The sequence below is a fragment of the Crocodylus porosus genome, unplaced genomic scaffold, assembly GCF_001723895.1.
Source record: "Crocodylus porosus isolate Cpor-Errol unplaced genomic scaffold, CroPor_comp1, whole genome shotgun sequence".
NCBI classification, from domain to species: Eukaryota; Metazoa; Chordata; order Crocodylia; family Crocodylidae; genus Crocodylus; species Crocodylus porosus.
In genome coordinates, this window is record NW_017728911.1 from 3,923,686 (window position 1) to 3,943,153 (window position 19,468).

Sequence of the window (19,468 nt, forward strand, 5' to 3'; positions counted from 1 at the left end):
CAAAAGCATGAGAGGAAACTTGAAGCAGGACCTAAGTCTCCTCTTTGGAGTCTTAACGAGTGACAGATCAGCATCTGATTTGAATTTATTAGTGTAATTATTTAAAGGTTAATGAAGTGTTTTATGGAGTGACTCAACCTGCTGATTTCCTGCCTTCCTTGCTGAATCCAGACCCACCATGGAAGGCAGCAATTAGTGCACCCAGTGGTTGTTTCCCAGACTCCAATTGGCCGGAGAGCACGAAGCCGTTATACAGGTGCTGTCTAGTGCCCGGTGCTGTCAAGTGCAGCTGGGCCCTTCGGAGGAGGAGTTTCTAAACATGCCTCTCTCAAATCTAAATCTCAGTGCCCATCACCATAATTGTAAGGCTTAAGTACCCGGGGTTCTTACAGGACACTCTTCACTGATCAGCACAAAGCACTTTTACAAAGATGTTAAGGTCCATCATCCTCATTCTGTGTATGAAGAAACTGAGGCACAAAGAAGTGAAACCTAAGGTCATTTACTAGGCCATTGGCAGGGCTGGGGCTAGGATAATGCTTAACTACCTGCTTCCTTGGGGGAGTCTTCCAAGGTGCTCATTATCTGAGAGATTCCAGAGAATAGATTTCCTCCAGCAAACTGTAATAAAACACACAGGTTACATAGGACAGTACACATAAATAACTAGAATATATTAATACAGCTATTATTTAACAGTCCCCAAAGAGAGAAATCTAAACATGTTACCCAGTAGCATGAACTCTGGTTAGAAACTGTTGCTTGGAAAAACACTTTATCTAATTCATATTCACCCTCTGCCCCCTCTTCCTATCTTTCTTCCAGTTAGGACAGTTTAGGCCTCATCTGCCTGGGAGTGGTCCACCCACTCTCTGCTGGTTGTGGCTTGAGGCAGTGCTAAGAACAGTTAAGCTTCAAGTTCAGGCAGGACCAAATCCTATTCAGCACCATTTCAAAAGTTGTACTAGAGCCCAGCCCTGGGCAGGCAGCTGAGCCTGGTTCAGTCTGGACTGTGCACTTGCAATTAAACCATTTTTAGCAACAGTTCAGGTTGTTAATGTCAGGGGTGTAGGGGTGGAAGGAAGCAGATGGGACAGTGACTCTTATCTCTGTCTAGCACCTACCTGGTCCCATTAGCACCGTGTCTGAGCACCTCACAGTCTTTAATGCATTTACCCTTATAGCAGTGGGGAAGTACTATTACCATACCTTAGGCAAGTGCCCTAACCTCTGGATCATGCCTCCTTTTTACAGGAAGGATGATGTCTGCTGATAATCAGACAGAACTCCATTCACCAGAGCTCTGCTGCTGACCCTTTTTTCACCAGCTTTAAACCTACACAGTTGCTTCTTTTTTTTTTAAGCTGAATTTTATGATTAGAGGCAAATTATTTGCAGACATGCAAATTAGGCTGTTTGTACAAATCATCCCAGGGAGCTACACAAAACTTGGAGGCAATAGAGAGAACTTTAAAACCTCACAGTTGTAACTGCCCCTTTATCAAGCAGCTCTTTAAGTGTCAGAATTCATACATTATGCATCGCTGCACACATCTGAGAGGGACTCATTCACTTTCTAGCAGATTTATTCATGGGATGCTGGTTGGTCGAGTCAGTTACAGATTCAGGAGCCTTCTCCTTTCTGTGTAACTTGTGTATCCAAGACCTGTGTTGCATGGTTCTTGTTTTAGCCAGCCATTACGTTCACCTGACAGAGCTTGAAATCCAGGTGACCGGCCATTTGAAGCTGGAGGAGGAGACCACTTTGACTTGTTCTAAAACCTGCAGATCTGACTGCCTCTTTCTTCATGCTCCGGGCAAAGACTTGCATTGCTCTGCTATGGTAGGGCAGGTTAAGGTTGGGTTGTAACATCAGACACCTCCACCTTTATCTCAAGAAATCTATTCACTCAAAAGTGGAATCAGTCTGATCCTAAGGTTTAATTGGGGTTTAAACAGCTTCCCAAGAAGCAGGAAGTGCTGAAAGGTGACGACCTTTCTGGTGAGGTTCACCAGCAGACTTCTGGATATCAGAGGAGGATCCAGATTGGGATTGGGTCATCTGAGCCTTCTGGACAGTTGCTGATCACTGCATTGGGAGGGACTGTGAGAGCTCCTGAGTGAACATGGGTCAGTGGACCACTGAGATCCACAGAGATGTGGTCCAGAAATCTCCAACATGTATCACCCCCAGTCATGACTCAGTGGGGCTCTTAAGAAGGTGTCTAATTTAAAGCCTAAGAGCAGATCTATTGAAATCAGTGTTGCAGTCATGCTCACAGAGTTAAGCAAGCCATGAAGCATTTTGCTGAGCGTGGGCATTTTTGAAGCTGATGCTCAGGACAGCAAGCATCCAGTGTCACTTTTCCATCAGACGTGACCCTACCATGGATGGAGAACGTAGGGTCCTGGTGCAGCTTCTGGTGGTAGTACTGACAGTCATGGTTTTTCTATTCTCTTTCCTCAAGGCCAACACCTCACATTCCCTGCTGTGGCCCTGTGGGTGACCATCGCTCTTGCTATCTGCCTCCTTGGTTTGCTGGGTGCTTTGGCATATGTGTGCCGGAAGAAGATTCGCCAGAGCTGTAAGGAAGAGGAAGAGAATGCAGGTAAACAGCCCAAGAGGCGCTGGTGCTGGTGCTGGTGCTGGTGGTGGGGAGTTCTTGGAGGCAGTCAGCCTTCAGTTCAGAGAGGCATCTTTGTTCAGGGAAGCCTTCAAGCATGTGTTTGCATCCCACTGGAATCAGGGGCCTCCCTTTCAGGGAAGTGGTGGGAAGTTCCCTTTCCTTTTGCTCCAGAGCTTTTAAAGCACTTGGGAATTCTTTGGGCAGGAGGGTATTAAGACGTAGCAGCCATAATGCCCGTGGTGCTGTCCTCTCTGCACAAGGTGACGGGAGCCTGTCTCCCTGGATCTCAGTCGATGATGCTCTGACTTCTTTGCTGAGGGTAATGCATGTTTTTTCTGGCTTGTGGCCTGAGAGAAGCTGATAATTCAAGACAGTTATTGACTGGACAGAGAAAACCTCTTGAAATATGGATGACAACTGGTTTGTCGCCTCAGAAGATTAACCTGCCTCCGGGGACCTAACTCTGGTGGGGGCAGGGGCTGGGGAATGAGTGTATATCCGGTGCCTGTGATAAGTTTTTTACATGGGTTAAAATGGATTGAAGACTGTTCTGAAAGGTGAGAAGCCCCTCTATGCTTTGGATCAAGGGCCATTTATAAGATAAGTGTTAGAAAGGAGCAGGGTGAAGGTGGTCTAATGTAGGATTCTCCTGGTCTCCGCCGTGCCAGACTATGAGCCGCCTGCTCCATGGCAGCCAAGTCTGTAGTGCAGTGGAGGGGGCAGTACGGGTCCCACTGCTCTGTGTGAGTGCATGTGTCATTAATAACTAATACCTGGTTTTCAGCAATGCTCCAAAAGGCCTCTTATCTCCGTAGGGGGCAGCCAGGAGGCTGGCAGGCAGCGTCCTGAATGGGGCACATTTTGAGGCCTGTTTAATGAGACTGTGAGCAAAGGAAAGGGGTGGTGAGAGCCAGTTCTTGCGTAGGTAGGTGTGCTCAATGCCCACCCCAGGGCATCTCCTGGCTGACTGAGAGGGACTGAGAGCATTTCACCCCAGAGGCCCCTGACAGTGCTTCCAAGCGATCCAGGTTTGACATGACTGACTGCTCCAACCCTTGGGCCCGATCCTGGTACATCTCAACCCTGACACCTCTGCTCAGGGTTGAGGTGCATTGGCAGAGCGCTGCATGGGAAGGCTGCTGCCACACTGGCCTGTGTTATACCTGGCTATAGAGAGTGCTGTTGGTCCCACATGTGCCTCTCCCACCCCACTCTAAGCCACTCGCATGGCCCAGGGCTGTCCAACCGCTAAGCAATGACCACATGTGGACACCCCTTCTCATCACAGCACCATATTGTGCAGCTCTGGATTCACTGTGAGCACCCCATGCTGTGCTGTGCCACACTCTACAAGGGAAGCCAGAAGAGGGAGGGGGAGCCCAGAGACTTTGTGCCAGCTGGATGGGAGTGCAAGAGCTGCCATTTAACCTCTCAAAGACTGCGTGTGGCCAATAGGCCACCAGTTGGATAGCCCTAAAATAGCCTATAGCAGGGACAGAAACACTCAAGAATCTTGTCAGAACAGGGTTCATATCTGGTCTAGCTCCCCTGCTCACTCAGGCTTGAGATATGGATCACAGTGGCTTGTTCACCTCAAATGTGGAATGGTTTAATTTCAGGCTTCCTGGCGTCAACAGAAATCTCTTTCCATTTGTAGCAATGGAGATGACCTGCAGGCGCAGAGAAGTCTTAGGGTGAGCCCCTCTGTAGAGAAGTCTCAGGGTGCCCCTCTGTTTTCCAAACAAGTATCATAAGTTGCTAGATAAAACCTTGGCTGGGATGTTCTAGTTGGAGATGGTCCTGCTTTGAGCAGGGGTTGAACTAGATGTGACCTCCTGAGGTCCCTTCAACCCTCATTTTCTGTGATTCTGGATCATGCTTGGGTGAAATGAGGGTGGCTAGAATGTCCCCGGGAAGCCGCAAGGCTGAGGAGCTGCAGCTATCCAAACGTCACAGCCATCAGCAAACATATGCGCCCACCACAATGGGGATGAAACACATCGCCTCCCTGTGTCTACCACAGGAGCAACACCAGACTCTGATCTGCCTGTTGGTCCTGTTAGTTGGGCTTTTTTCTCCTTTAGGTCCCCAGCCAGGAGAGGGCAGTGACAGATTACTGTATACTAACCAGCACATTTAGCATGTTTACTAACATCTTTTCAGCTGCACCCAGGCATTGGCCACTTCATATGGATGGGAAGGTGGTCCAGCTGTGTGTTTGGAGAAGGCAGTAATGGGATGGGAGAGGAGTAAAGCAGGGGAATTGGCTTGATACGTGGATGACATTCACTGCTCATCCCAGTGATATCTGGGCTGTAGGTTAACTTACGGCCTGTCGGAAGAAAGGAAAAGAGGAGAATGCTAGGGGGAAAATTGCTTGTCCATAAAATCTGTGAAAACATTTAAATGTCAGTGAAAACTGCCAAGCTAGTCTAGGAATTCCTCCCCTGGCTCTTCTGTCTGCTGCCACGTATTCAGTAGAGAGCTGAATAAAGGCAGAAAGCATAGCTGCGGGTTGGGCTTCTTACCCAGTCACACCTGTTTCCTGCTGAGAAGGTGACCAGGGAAAACTACCCAGTCAGCAAGAGAGCCTTTAAACATTTGTGCTTGGTTATTTAGCTTGGAAAGGATGGGTTCTGCACTGGCCTAAGGTGCGACCTAGCAGACAGAATACAAGATTTGCATTTGGTAGACTTGGGTCCTACTGCCAGACTCACCCCTGGCAAGCCCCTTTATCTCCCTGTACTAACTTTTCTCACTTGTAAAAGAGGGCAGTAATAGTGACTTCTTTTGTGAAGTGTTTTGAGATTTACTGGTAAAAAACATTAGGGAAGAGTTAGGGATTGTTGCTGTGGGGCACGGTGCTGAACTCTTCCCAGCGGTGTGAGATCCGTGGAGGAAGGGGCAAGGCATTATTACTGCCAGAAGGTGAAGCAAAATGACTGTGAAAGGCAGGTTTCCAGATTCACGTGGCTGGTTTCGTAGCTGTGCTATTTTAGTGGGAGCAGAATGTAAGCTTGCAGTGCTGTCACTAAAATGATGTGTCCAAAAATTGATCACAGGATTAATCCCTTTGACTGAGATGCCTCAGTGAACCAAGGTTTTTACGCTGTGTTGTTGTACTGTGTGCACTGGGTATCTGCCCCAGACCCTATTCCCAGATTTGTGATACGCCCCTATCCCTTGGGTTAAATAAGGTTGTCTGGTATTCTCGGACCCTGCCCTCTTGGACCTCTCGGACCCTTGGGAGTAAGATCCTAGTTTGGCAGCAGCAGCCTTTGATGCCTTTGATCTGGTGATTGACGCACCTACTGAGACCCTTATGCCAGCCTCTGCTTGGGGAGCTGAACTGCCCCGGAGGGTTGATTGTTCTTGTTTGTTGGTGAGGGATGTGTGGCAGACATTTTGGAAGCAGCAAGGTGGCGTGAGCCAAGAGACAGATGTGCAGAACCTGCCTCCCAATCTGGCCTGACATTTTCTTCACTGAAGCAGCATCCTCCTCCAGTGGAAGAGAGGCAACTTCTGAAGTGACAGATAGGCAGCTGCAAACACGCATGGGATGGCATGCAAGTGTGTGTGCGCACACGCGCGAGCACACACACACTTCAGTTCTTTATATACATAAAAGCAAACACTGTTTCTCTTGCTTTCCCTCTCAGAGGCATACTCAGATTTTAACCTCTCTCTTACAGGCACGCACATTCGTACACCCGGTCGCACACAAATGCAAACACATACAAGCAGGCTTTCTCTGTGTCTGTGCCTGTCTCTCACACACACAAGCACACACACAGCTTCTCATTTAAGAAGATGCCTCTAGCACTTGCCACCATGGAAATGTCAAGCGTATTGACACAAGGAAATAGCATGAGACACAGATGCTCTGCGCTCTGCCTCTCTTGTTCCTTTATCCCTGCCTGCATGTGTTCAATTTTGAAAGAATTAATTAAAGCCCTGCCGATGTCTCCCAGGAAGCACTTTGAAAAGCCCTGTTTGAAAAATCATTCTCCCCCCCGCTCTGTAGTTTCTGGATCCTTGTCCTTTTCTCAGCTCTTTATTTACAGAGGGGCATTTGCATGGAAAAGGGATCTTTGCACCTTTAAAAAGGCAGTGTGCTCAAAGCGGCTGGAAAAACAGCTTTGTTGGCATGCCCTGTACATCGTCCCCTACCGACTTTAGGTCCAGCCCACTCATTTTCTCAAGGCAAAAGATGGCTTTTGCTAATGCCTGGCCCTGCAAAACCCCACCCAGGCTTACTGAGTTCTTGCCCTCCTCTTTCTGGCAGCAAGGAGGATGTTGCAGACGGAATCCATTGATTCTGGTGCTTCAGGAGGGAGAGAAAAAATGTCTGACTTTTCTGTCACTGTCTTACCTCTCCAAGGCTGTGCCAGTGAAGGAAGCATATTGTAATGAATCATCTAGAGAAGGTGGATTGGGGGTGTGTATTTCCCATGTCTTCCAAACCCAGAGTAACAAATTATGAATAGTTTTTAAGGCCAGAGGGGCTGTTTTGATCCTCTAGGCTGATCTCTTGCATAGCATAGACTGGGGGCTAATATTCACCGCTGGTGCCAAGGCTGCTTCAGAATATGAACCCAAGACTTTTGGCACCATAAACTAGAAACATAGAAAATAGAGTGGGAAGGGACCTTGAGAGTTCATCTAGTGCATTTCCCTGCCTCAAGGCAGGATCAAGTATTGCTAAAACATCCCAGACGGATGCTTATCTTACCTTATCTTAGAAACCTCCAATGACAGAGGTTCCACAAGCTCCCACGGTAATCTACTCCAGCACTTAACTCTCCTTGTAGTTAGAGGGCATTTCCTACTGCCTAACCAGAGCCATGGGGGGGAGGGGTGGGGGCAGCTAATTTAGCTGTTTCTGCAAGAGGGTAGGTGGTATATGAACCTATAGCAACTAACATACACGGAAGGAAGTGTTCCATTGTTCCACCAGTTTGAAAAGGGGCACATATATCATGTACTCAAGGAAATACTTCCTTTTCACAGCATTTAGCAGAATTCACTGTGGCTGGAAGTCACTGATGCCAAGAATTCAGCAAGCTGTCAATGGGGATTGGGCACTTCCATGACTAGCAGAGTATCCAGAGTTATCAGTGTTAATGCTGGCAGAAGTATTAGAAGGGGTTGTCTGATGGCACTGCTTGCACCCATGCTACCTGCAAGGGTAGAAGTGGAAGAGGCAGTCCTGTTTGGCCATTTTGTATTGTGGAGCAAAGGCTCTGTGGGCACCACCGATTCTAGAGCCTGAGGCTTGTTGGAGGCCTCTAGACCCGTCCCCTCCCTAAGCTCCCAGTCTGGGAACACTGAGCCTCGTTCAGCCATTCTCCAAGCATAGCTCCAGATGGCAGGTTTGCTATAAATAAAGAAGCCGGTGGGGGAGAGCCAGGTGTCCATGCCACTTCAGGCTGATCTGCCTCCCTTCTGAGGGGAGGAGATCTCAGTCGTCAGTCACTGGGGCCCGGCTCTGCTCTGGGATTACTAGCGAGGCAGCCGTGGCACCAAAGCATTGGGCTGCTTGCTGCAATGCCTCACAGCTCAGGAGCCTTGGACTGGGAGTGGCTCTGGCATTGAGATAATGGAGGGGGCAGCCTGGGGCTGGTCTCCTCCTCTGTGACTCTTTCCCAAAGGCTCTGGCTATCTCTCGGCATACTCCAACTTCTCAGACATGCCTTGTTCCTGGGAGAGACCAACACAGCTAGCAAAGGTGGGTCAGACTGGCAGGCATACCCCCTTCCTTGGCTCCTGCTCTGGGGGAGGTCCACTAAGCACATCAAGTGACTGCCTCTACACACCCCTCTTTCCATATGTGCTGCTAATAAGTCATTATTTCAGGCAAGGCCCTGCCTGTATCTATTTGATCCAGTGAGCAGGTGTAGAAAGGCCATCATTCAGTATCTTAAGGCTCCTCCATGCCCCCCCTGCCTCTTCCTTACTGGGGCTGATGAACACAAATGTTTGGGTCATCCACCCCTCTTCAGGGGAAATGTTTCAACCTTCTTCCCTTGGCGGCTGGGGTGAGGATAGCTGGGACCTGCAAAGCTGTATTTGTGTGGGAGGGCAGGCTGGGACAGTGGGGCATGAGCAGAGCCATGTGCATGTAGGGAGAGCATGGAACAATTGGAATAGTGGTGGAACTGCTGGTTGGGACTCAGGGGCACTGGCATAATGGGAGGTGCAGAGGAAATCTGGCTTAGCAGGGGCTTTGGGCCCAAAGTGAAGGGCATTGGAATTGCTGGGAGGGACAGGCCCAGAATAGCAGCACAGTGGTGGGTTAGGACTGCGGACCGTCAGCAGAGCCTCTTAAACCTTTTCCATTCACCAGATGATTTCTCTGTGCAGTTCTCTCTCACATATACATGGCTTTTGCAGGCATGGAGGATCAGGATGAGGATGGAGAAGAACCCAAGACAGGTAAGTCAGGTCTCAAAAAGGCACTGTTCTTTGAATAGGTGCCTGGTGCTGGGGGGAGTAGCCTGGATTTAATGTCAGGGTCAGGGTTGATAAAGGAGAAACCCAAGAGGACAATGGATTGGTTTTATCCTCCCTGTACTACCCTACTTGCTGAACTGGGGCACAGAGTGGTTTGCCTGGCTGCATGTGCTATTAGTGGCTGTTCTTGGTGTACTGTATCCCATGCTGAGTCCAGTTGGCAGTTGGAATTTAGTTTCCCTGGGACTTTGTGATCAGGCAGACTGACTTTCCAGTCTGCAGGGAGCTGTGCTCTGGAAGCATGTCCTGCCAAGGTCCCAGGCTGTCAATCCCACAATGCTCAAAAACATGAAACTCATGAGAGTGTTAAGAGTAAAGGCAGTTCCTGGCCTTGAGATTATGTCTGACAAGCAGATAAAGCCAATGTGCCACCCCTTGGATGTGCAATCATGAGTGCGTACTAGAGCACACAGGTCACATGTACACAGTTTTGTCTACCTATACTTGTCCATGTGCATGTTGCATATGCATGCTCACATATGCAGTGAACTGTGCACATTGTACATAAAGCCACTGAGGCCCAAACATGGGTACATAGAGCCATGCACACTGCACCTTCTGTGCATGCTGCTGCATGGGCACAACCATGTGGGTATATCAGGTTGCACACTCACACACCTCCACATGCCTCATAAACAGTTGTGAAGAGCCCATGGTTCTACCGCAGGTAGATGGATGCACAGAGAGATGGATATAGTGGTATGAAGTGTTGCACGAATGGACTGTGTGCATGCAATACTATGCTGATGCCTGACCTTGTACACACTGTCACATATTTACAACAACATGCCTGCACACCCTGTTGCACGCACTTGATGACATACATTATTATGCGGGTACCCAGATCCTGTTCCGCAGCTTTTTGAGGCAGCCCAGCTGGCTTGTCAGTGAACCCCCACAACCCATGAGCAGACTGGCAGGTCCCTGATAAGCCATGTTATCTTTTAATAAAAAACGATAGCAGCGCTCTGCTGTAATCAAATGAGTTAATTATATGCCTGGTGATTCCCTTTATCTGCTCTGAGCACAACAATAGCCTTGTTGTGTACAGATTGGCTTGTGCCTAATCTCTCATTGGGCATCAGCGTGCCTGGGATCCCATCTCCTTGTTGGTTTCGCTGCCTGCAAGATGTAAGGAGTGAGGCTTGGTTTGTGGTGGAAGCTGGCGAGCACAGTTGTTGTGGGAAGCTGATAAATGCTGTGAATCGTCAAAGAGATGTTTTTTCCCCTTCATTAAATTTTGCTGGAAGATAAACCGTGCACCCCTTCTCCCCAGATCAGTCATTTGGCCCCACCTCCAAATAAACACAAGATTGATTTTTGAATCTCTATTGTAAATTTCAGCAGTTAGTTTTTGGATTCTGTGAATGCTGGAATTTGGAAGCTGAAGATGCAGCAACCACTGTTTTCATGTTGCTGCAGCTGTTTCCATAAGAGGGCCTGGAAAATGTTTGTGTAAAAGGAAGCAGGCTTTCTCTGCCTGATCAGGACGCTGGCTTTTGTTAAGAGCTGATAGAAACAGCTGCACAGGGAGCCATTTGCAATGTATAAAACTCATGCTACATAAACATGAGTGCGATCTACTGGCATATTATCTGTTAACTCTATTTACATATATGCAGACAACAAGTACTCCTGTAACAACAGTCAGGACCAGCTGCTAGGGTTACTGATTTAAACTGGGTGGGCAGAGGGAAAGAGGGATCCTGGATTGTATTATCGTTCAGAGATATGGTCAGGTCTTGTCTATTTCCTAATGCTAAGTCTACTGCTAATTGTCACATATTGAGCCCTCATTAGCAAATTAAGCACCATTCTGTATCTTTCCTCTTCTTTCCAACAGCTTTGCAGCCTTTGAAGAGTGCAGAGAACAAAGAAGGTAAGAGGTATTTTCTTTTTGCCATTGGCATTTGCCTGCAGGGTCCATTGGAGGGAGAGGTGCCAGTTGGCAACATACACAGCTAACTGAACACCTGATGAACCAGCACAGCTTCCCATTGAAAGCTCTAGTACAGGGCCAGCAGCCTACAGCCTGTTGGCCAAATCCAGCCATTTAATCCAGCTCTCAAATGTGGTGCTTCAGTGGTTGGAGCTCTCCTGGTGCTGCAGTGGCAGTGGCTGGGTCCAGATGCTTGCTTGCCCACTTGCTTGTGACCCAAGCTGGATCATTCTGTCCCACACCCTGAAAATGCTACCAGGCGCTGTGCTAGTGTAGTGGGAGGCCAACCTTTCTGGCAGGTGTGGCAGAAGGTAAGCCCTGAACCCCCCCACAAGTACCAGGCCAATCCACTTCCCCTGCCTGATCTGTTGCTTTGCTTTCTGCTCCCTGCCCCAGGCTTCCTGTCTCATCCGTTGCACACATAGAAATTGCCCGTGCCCGTGGTGGTGTGCATGCTGCAGGCTGGCCACACGGCTCTACTATATGGTGTTGGACTCCGGCCCTTCTGATCTTTCAAGCGGCTTTTCCAAGGCTGTGGAACCTGTACTGATGTAGCTATGCAGAGACAGCTGTGTCTGCAGCCTCCTCCCTTCCTCCATTCCAAGTGGAGAGTCCGTTTTCACCATCAGAAGGGATTTTTTAGCTATGCCACCTCCACAACAATATAAGCCAAACTGAAAGAGGCCTTCTTTTGTGGCCATAGCGGTGCGTGGCTGTCAAAGCAACACCGGTTGAGCACTGATGTTTTCACACACTTAACCAACCTAGTGATGCTGGCAAAATTCTGTAGTGTGTTTCCGGTCGCAGTCCCTTTATCTCCATGGTGTTTGCAGCGCCTCACTGCTCTGTGTCACCCTGCTGTGAATTTATTAGCAGGCTATTGGCTTTCACTGCCAGATAAGCTATGAAGATGTTAAGTTAGACCAGAGCTAGCCCTGGTCTGGACTCCGTACCCCTTGACACCGCCCCTAGCATTGATCCATTTCTGCTTAGCTCCATTTCTTTGTTCATGGACTTTCAGCCACTTTTCAGTTCACATCAGTGATTTTATCCCAAGACAATCCAATTTTCCAGTAAGACTTTTAGCTAAGTTCAGTAGTATCATCACTAAAATCCAAGCACATTATTTTTCTCTCTATTGCATTTCCATCATCCATTGATTTTGTAATCTCTTAGAGAGAAGAGTCAGGTTGGCTAAAATGTATATTTTCCAAGTATCTAGTGCAGCTTCCCTTCCCTTCCCTCCCCTTCCTGCCATATTCATACACCGCACTTATCAGTGTAGTGTCTGAGCACCTGCTAGGAGTGTATTAAATGTACAGAAGATGGGGAGGTTTGCGATTGTCTTCGGTTCCTAGGGGAATTCATTCCAGAGTCTCAGTCCAGTCCTCAAGAAAGCTCTGTCTCCTGCACGGATGAGTTGTTGCCTTTGTTAAAGGAAATTTCACTGTGTCTGTTGTGAAGCATGCAGCCGTGTTTTGCATTGCAGAGCTGTAGACAATCCTTTCGATGTCCTGGGCCCTAGCCAAGGAACACCTCAGAGATAAGAATCGAGCCCTTGAATATGATTAAAAATTTTGCAGAGTGCTGTTGTAGAGAGGTAGAGGGCAGGTTTGAAGGGCTTGCAGGCATGTGTGGGGCTGAGATGTGCTGCAGTGCTCTGGGTTGGAGTTTCTTATGTGTCAGAGGCATTTTGACAAAATACCCTGCCTTGCTGTAGTTCAGCTGAGAGGTGTTGAAGGCATGATTCGCTGAGGCCAGGTCCCTGTCTGCCATTGTGGGCTGGTATTGCCCAGCCAACCAGAGGTGCTAGGAAGCATTAGGCAAGGATATGATACAAGGGCGTAGCATCAGTAAAGATCCCAAGATTATTTTCCAGCAAACGAGACTGCACTGTCGCTGTCAATTCATCCGTGCATTTTCCTCTGCCCATCCACATGGCCTCCTTTTTGTTCAGGATCTGTTTTAGGCTGTTGCTCTTCAGTCATGAGCTTATCTCATCCAAGCATGGGGCCATCTTGGATGATGGATCCATTACACTTTAGCTGTTCAGTTACTTTTTTCCCCCTCCTATTAACTTCTATTATTTCACTATTCCTAGCAGTTGGGCCTTTGAAATAGTCATTATCAAAACTGCTCTTCCTTCCTTTTGGGAAGATTAGAACTACATATGTTCAAATGATTGTTACTTTGAAAGTTCTCCATGATGAAACCAAACGTGTCCCATGTGCTCTGAGGAGGAGATTTCCACGGGGCAGCCAGGAGTGAATTCTCAATAAAAATCGAAGGAAACAGGGTTCCTAACTTTGGCTGATAGCTCTGAAAATCCTCATCCTGAATTAATTAGACAATGTCTTTAAAATGAAGGGTCCTGCTCAGCTGGGTTGCAGTTAGATTTTTTTGTATATTCTCACACCTACTCTTTGCGAACTTATTTTCTTCCTGGGATCTTCTCAGTGGTTGAAACACGTTTCCTTTCTTGTTCAAAGCAGATGTTTTAACTGAGGTTTGGTCTGTCAGCCATTGTTGAGTCACCATTAATTCTTCCTCCTCCTTTGTTATTAATGGCCCTACTTTCTCTCTGGTGCTTCTTTTCATCCTGAATGATTAATAAAAAGCCCTTACTTTCTTACTTCCCTTCACACCTTTAGCTAGAGGACTAACTTGCCTGGGTTTTTTTTCTCTTCTCCTCTCTCTGGCCTTATCTTTTCCCTGCAAGCCTCAGCAGATTGCATGTGCTTGTCTTCATTGCCTCCTCACTTTTCATCTCCCATGCAGGTTGTTTGCTTAACCCTCTATCTTTGAGGAGTCCCTTTGCTTGCTCTTTGACTGCTTTTTCAGCAGAAATGTAGCCTGAATAATGGCCTCTTATAGGATTCTCCTGCTGCTTTATTCTCTTTTCCCCTTCTTCAATCCTGTGCAAGGAGCTTTGAAAACATGCACACATGCTCTGTCTCTGTCTAGCCTGTGCTTCATGGGCAGAATCAACCTCTGGGAAAAGGGGAGTGATGGGAGATTTCTTAGCACTGACCCTGAACCACCTCTCTGCTTGTTTAATGGGGACATCAATGTGATACCACCAAAGCACAGACCTTTGGAAATGCTGGCTACAGCATTAAGCCACTCTACCCCATCTAGCTGCTGCTGCTTCTCCTTCTCCCTGTTGTGGTAGCTTATAAGAAGAAGCCACTCCAATGGAGGAGTGGGAATATGGCTGATATTGAGGTTGCCCATTTAACTGAGGATAGATGGAAGAATCCTTATATATACCACAAAGGCACTGATCTCCAAGTTCTGGTGTTAGTGAACTGGAGAGCCCGCTTGGGGCACCACAGAGAGGGACACTTCTTACTCTGCTTGCCAGTCACTTTAGGCATATGTGGCTTTAGTTCTCAGAAGTTGGGGTCTGCACTGATGTATTGGTGCCCTCCAGTACTGGGTGTCCCATGAGAGGGAGGGCAGCATGAAGCTTGCAAAGGGAAACCAGGCCCTCTTTGCACTGCAACCAGAAGCCTGATATTTGTACCTGCAGTCATGAGTGCCCTGTGTCCTGGGTGTGATCCTGGCACGCAGGATTCAGCTGGCAGACTGGGGAGGCTTGCAGTTGTGGAAACCTCTGCTACATTAAGAATACCAGCTCCTCTGGCGTTACCCTGGGGGTGAAAGTATGACCTTGTCATTACACTCCATGCCTGGCAGCCAGGGCTCCTGACTTACTTCTTGCTTCAGTCAAAGGGTGAATAAGGTCAAGGCCCTTAGCAGGTTGTGCATCAGTTTCTGCACAAGTCTTGACCTAAATTCAACAGTGTGTGAAGTTCTTTGAGCTCCTTGGTGAGCATTGGCTGTGGAGGGCCTCTGAGTGAGAGAGAGGATGGTGGCCAACCCTCCACTCCTCAGACCCTGTTAGGACTCCAGGCCTGCACAAAACACTGTTTACAGGAGTCCTGGTTTCATCAGCTAGGCACAGGAATGTGCCACTCCATGAGAATGTCCCCTCTGGGGGTGCCCTCCCTTTGCCCTCTCCCACAGGCCATGCAGAAGCAGGTAGCTAGAGGATTCTTCTGTGAGCCCAAGGGACTAGAGGAGTGAGATTCACTATAAATACAAAATCCAGATATAACACTGCTAACATCAAAGTCAAGAAGAGAAAGGCATGCCCCGGTGCTCCAAGCAGAGTCTGTGTTCATTGGCCCTGATGTCACAGCTGGGAGCGCATGGTGGCAGGTGGCTTTTAGCAGAGGACCCCGGGCAGCAGCCACCTTGTGCCAAAGGTGTTTTTGTAACCTGCTGCTCCCAGCTGTCTGTCAGCCAAGCAAAGAGTCATCGAGCAAATACAACATAAGGCAGGCTAGAGTGAGGGGTGCCAGGTAGCAAGGAGGCTGGCATTGCTGTGAGACAGACTGGTATCACAGCTGGGTAGGCAGGGCTGCTCTTCTTCTTTAGATGAGCTGCCAGCCGGGAGCTATGATGGAGCTGGCACTCCAGCTGCTTGGGAAGGCAGCTGATAATGCACCAGTCACCCATCAGCAGCTCAGGCAGAGCCAGGGACAGCGTGGGAGCCTGAGTTTCATGTCACTTATGCTTCCAAGGGGGAAAATCAACATGGGGTTATGAAGGCCCATGCAGCATGGAGAAGGCCTGGCTTTCAAACCTACACCAGGAGTCACGCCGGTTAATTGCATGACTGTCAGCATATCTGTGCCAGCATTGTGGGACTGAGGTTTACGTCACCGCTTCCTGTCTGGGTTGCTGCTGTCTGCTCAAAATATGCCCCAAGTCTTGTGACCGCTTGCAAAGCCGGGCTCTGGGCCTGCTCCCATTTGCCCAGGTGTCACTCCACTGGCTTCATTGGAATTATTCCTTATTTATGCCTGTTTGAGAGCTGAATTGAGACCAATGGTTCATTTCCTTCTGGTTTTGTGTCTCTGGAAGTGTGTAGTGCCACACCACTGGTGACTGACTGCTCTGCAGGGAATGAACTCGGGGATGTAAAATAGGCTTCTCTACCATTTGGTACCTGCTAGGGAACAGGCAGTGACAGATTTCCATGTATTCTACAGTCTATATTATAATTTAGTAACATGATTAATTAATAACACATTAATTAATGTTATGTTTACATTATAATATTTATATGTAGATAGTGAAATGGGGTGCTATTAAATTATGAAAACCTGTAAAGGTTTAAAGAGTTTCAAAACCACTAGAGAGCCCATGCCAACCACTAATTTACATGGTAGTGGTTGGCATGGACTCCTTCACTACCATCCAGACACATAGGCCTCAAGGATAGCCTCAAGGATAGGCTTACTTGAATTTTGCACAGTGTGGAGACATGGGTCACAAATCCAGTCCCAATTGCAGCGAGTACATGGGCAAGGTCACCTGAGAACGAAGAGTCTTCCAGTGTCTTCCCACAGTTCCCCACCATGGAACTGACAAGTTTGCCAGCAGCTGACTGGGAACAAATCCTAGAGAATAAGATTAAGTCCATCTGGAGGCTCAGGTGGAAGAGGAGAGCTGCAGTGTGACTGTCTCCAACCTTAGCTCTTATGAGGCACTTGTGTGGCATTCCAGAATTGGCATTTTGTTTTTAATGTTTTTAGCCGAAAACCCACTTTCCCATCATTTTGTGAGGAAATATTCAATGTGGTATGACATCCACTGGGCGCCCAGGCTGCTGGGCCCTTTGACAGACTTGCATCTAGAGAGGGCTGTACTCTTTGCTCCTCATGGGAAGATCTCTCACATCTTTGTACAGTCTCCTTCCCCTTCCCCAGCCCCCCATGGCAGGTCAGTTAATTTTGTATTTCTTCACCAATTTTTATTTCTTTTTCAGACAATGAACAAGAAATTGCCTGACAGGAATTGGAGCTGCACAAACAACACCTGGTGCCACAGGGTAGCAGGCAGCATACCTTCAGACTCTCCCATGGGGGTGTACAATAGGGAACACGGGAACTTATGAACAATACATCCCAGCCCTGTCAACCCTCACTACATATTCTGCCCGTAGAGACAACAGGTCACCATAAACCCATCCCCTCTCCACCCACATGTACTTCATAGACCTGGCTATGCTACTAGGTTGGTCTCATTTTCCTGTAGATGTCAAATAACTCTTCATGCCTCACCAGTTTTTCTCTTCCAGGCTTATGAAGCCCAAAGTCCAGTGGGCCTGCTTCTGTTGAAGGCTCAACAGCACTAGTGCAGAATGGGTGCCCCATACTCTTATTCATGACTGTTCGCACACGTTTTGCACTGTGTAAGTGACAGCACCAGATGTAGAGCAATGGGGAATCAGGCTTACTGGGGGAGCCTAGGCAGTGACTGGAACCAGGCTCTGTCCTGCAAGGTGTTTTAACTCGTGTTTATATTTAAGGATGTGTTCAAACTCTTTGCTGAGTCAGGTCAGAGTGCCCAGCACCTTTCCTGAATGGAACCCAGTGCCTTATTTTGGCACCAGATGTCAATGTCTTGGCCTTCATAGTACATAAATAATGCAAGAACCAGTTCTGCTGCTGCTCTCCTGATACCCCTGAGAACTGCAGCCCTCAGATCCATCCTGCCCAGGGGGGTCCTCCATGCTCACAACCCCCAGCTTGCCAAAGCCTCTGCTCTTCCCCCTCATATCATCATGGACCAAGCTCCAGGTTGTCCCCACATTCCAAATTCAGCTTTTAAAAAAGGGTGGAAGGGATGAGATGTCTGCCAGCAGACCCTAAATACAGAGACCCTGAGAGTCATTTTTTTTTCCCCCTCCAATCGGCCTTCCTTTCCATCACCTCTGGGGGCCTGCATTCCAACCACAGCAGCTCTCCTGCACTCAGGCAAAGGGAGTGTGGGGATAATGGAACTGTCTGCACCCAATGTGCCTTTAGGGATGAGATTCGGTGGTTCCTTCCCAAATCTCAAGACCTGAGGAGATGAAGAGCGGACTGGACAAGGTCTTTAAAGCTCTGTGGAGACAAAGAATCCAGATCCAGAGAGAAGGAGAGACTGAGACAGGCCCAGCAGGGCCTTGGAGGATGAAGTGCATGAGCTGGAAAGTAAACTGTTCATGCTTGTAGCCCTGGTCATGACAGCGGCACAGCTTCAGAGGCACATTATTACTCATAATGTTGTAGCATGGCAGCCAGCAGTTCTGATTTGTATTTTCTTTCTTTAAGTATGTGGGGACAGATCTGTTTCTAAAATAACTTTGTTAGGAACAATGGTGCTATGCCAGGGGTGGGTTTGGCCTAGCGGATTTTCTCAGGGGTGGGGTGGGGTGGGAGTGGGGTAGAGGAGACTTCATAGATCCCTCCTCCTTGTGCACATCCCTGTCTGCCATCATCAAAGGGGTCAGTAAGAAGGTGAAACTGGATGTTGTACCTGCCTAAAGTCAAAGTTAGGAGGGAAACCTGCAGGTCGGGTGTAGCCCTCAAATACACAAAGTGACAAGGCACGTACTACTTTTTTGAGATGCGGGAGGGAGATGGGCATGGGAAGTAATGGGGTGTTTTCCCTGGAGAAGGAGACTAGCTACAGGTAGAGATAGTTTACCGTATTTTTAATGGTCAGAAGCAACGACTCCATTTTTTTTCTACAGGCAAGTCATCCCCACTGTCTGCTTTGTTCACTTCACAAGCTCTCCTAGAGGCTGGTCTCCATGCCAGTAAGGTCAGTGGTACCTCTTCCACTGGCAGCAATGAACAGTGCATGAGGCCCTGCACATTTCAAGGTGCCTTCCCCGTTGCCCCTAAATGCTGTCAGGCCAGCTAGTCTGTTCCAAGGCTTCTGGCAACCATTTTGAAGCTGAGATTTCCTGTGAGCTGGTGCCACCAAGTTGCATGTTTAGTTGGGGAAACCAAAAGTAAATGGAAACGAATGAAATATGCCCTGTGGTTTACATGGAGCCTGCCTGTGTCCCTGTGTGTTACCTATTGGAAAAGTTAAGTTAAAGGAGAAGCTGGGGATGGATAATGATGAGAGAATCCAATGAATCTTGGAGGCTGGCCTGTCTTTTCAGCCCCACAGATGATCCGTAAGGATCAAAGTGAAACCCCTGAATGCAGCTGAGAAGGTAGAATTTTAACCTGCCATCGTTGTCCATGTGATGGATAAATACAGCTCCAGTTTATGGGACTGCCAGTGGGGCATGTTTCCCTGGCTTTAAAAACACCATGAGCCACCTTTGCAGCTGGTGTAAATTAGGGGTGAATCCATTCACTTAACTGGAAATACATTTATTTACACCACCTGAGTATGGTGGCCCGATGCCTATTATAGACAAGGTTGGCAGTGCTGCCTATGACTGAAGGTTGCCTGATGCCTCTGTTTTCAGATCCTGTTTGCAAATGCCTATGATTTTACCCAGCTTTAACCATCTGACCTAAAATGTGCTTGC

The 19,468-nt window shown here is 48.1% G+C and overlaps 1 protein-coding gene across 4 annotated transcripts in view; it reads left to right on the forward strand.

Moving 5' to 3' along the window:
* CD276 (CD276 molecule) overlaps positions 1-17,706 on the forward strand; it is a 55,389-nt gene extending 37,683 nt beyond the window's left edge. For 3 of the 4 annotated variants that reach the window (XM_019533301.1, XM_019533300.1, XM_019533299.1), the window contains exons 5-8: positions 2,469-2,609; positions 9,021-9,062; positions 10,984-11,019; positions 16,919-17,706. In XM_019533301.1, the coding sequence (XP_019388846.1) occupies positions 2,469-2,609; positions 9,021-9,062; positions 10,984-11,019; positions 16,919-16,941 (242 nt within the window). In that variant the 3' untranslated portion in view covers positions 16,942-17,706. The remainder of the gene's footprint in view (positions 1-2,468; positions 2,610-9,020; positions 9,063-10,983; positions 11,020-16,918) is intronic. The other variant, XM_019533302.1, reaches the window with a different exon arrangement.
* Positions 17,707-19,468: the final 1,762 nt, after the last annotated feature.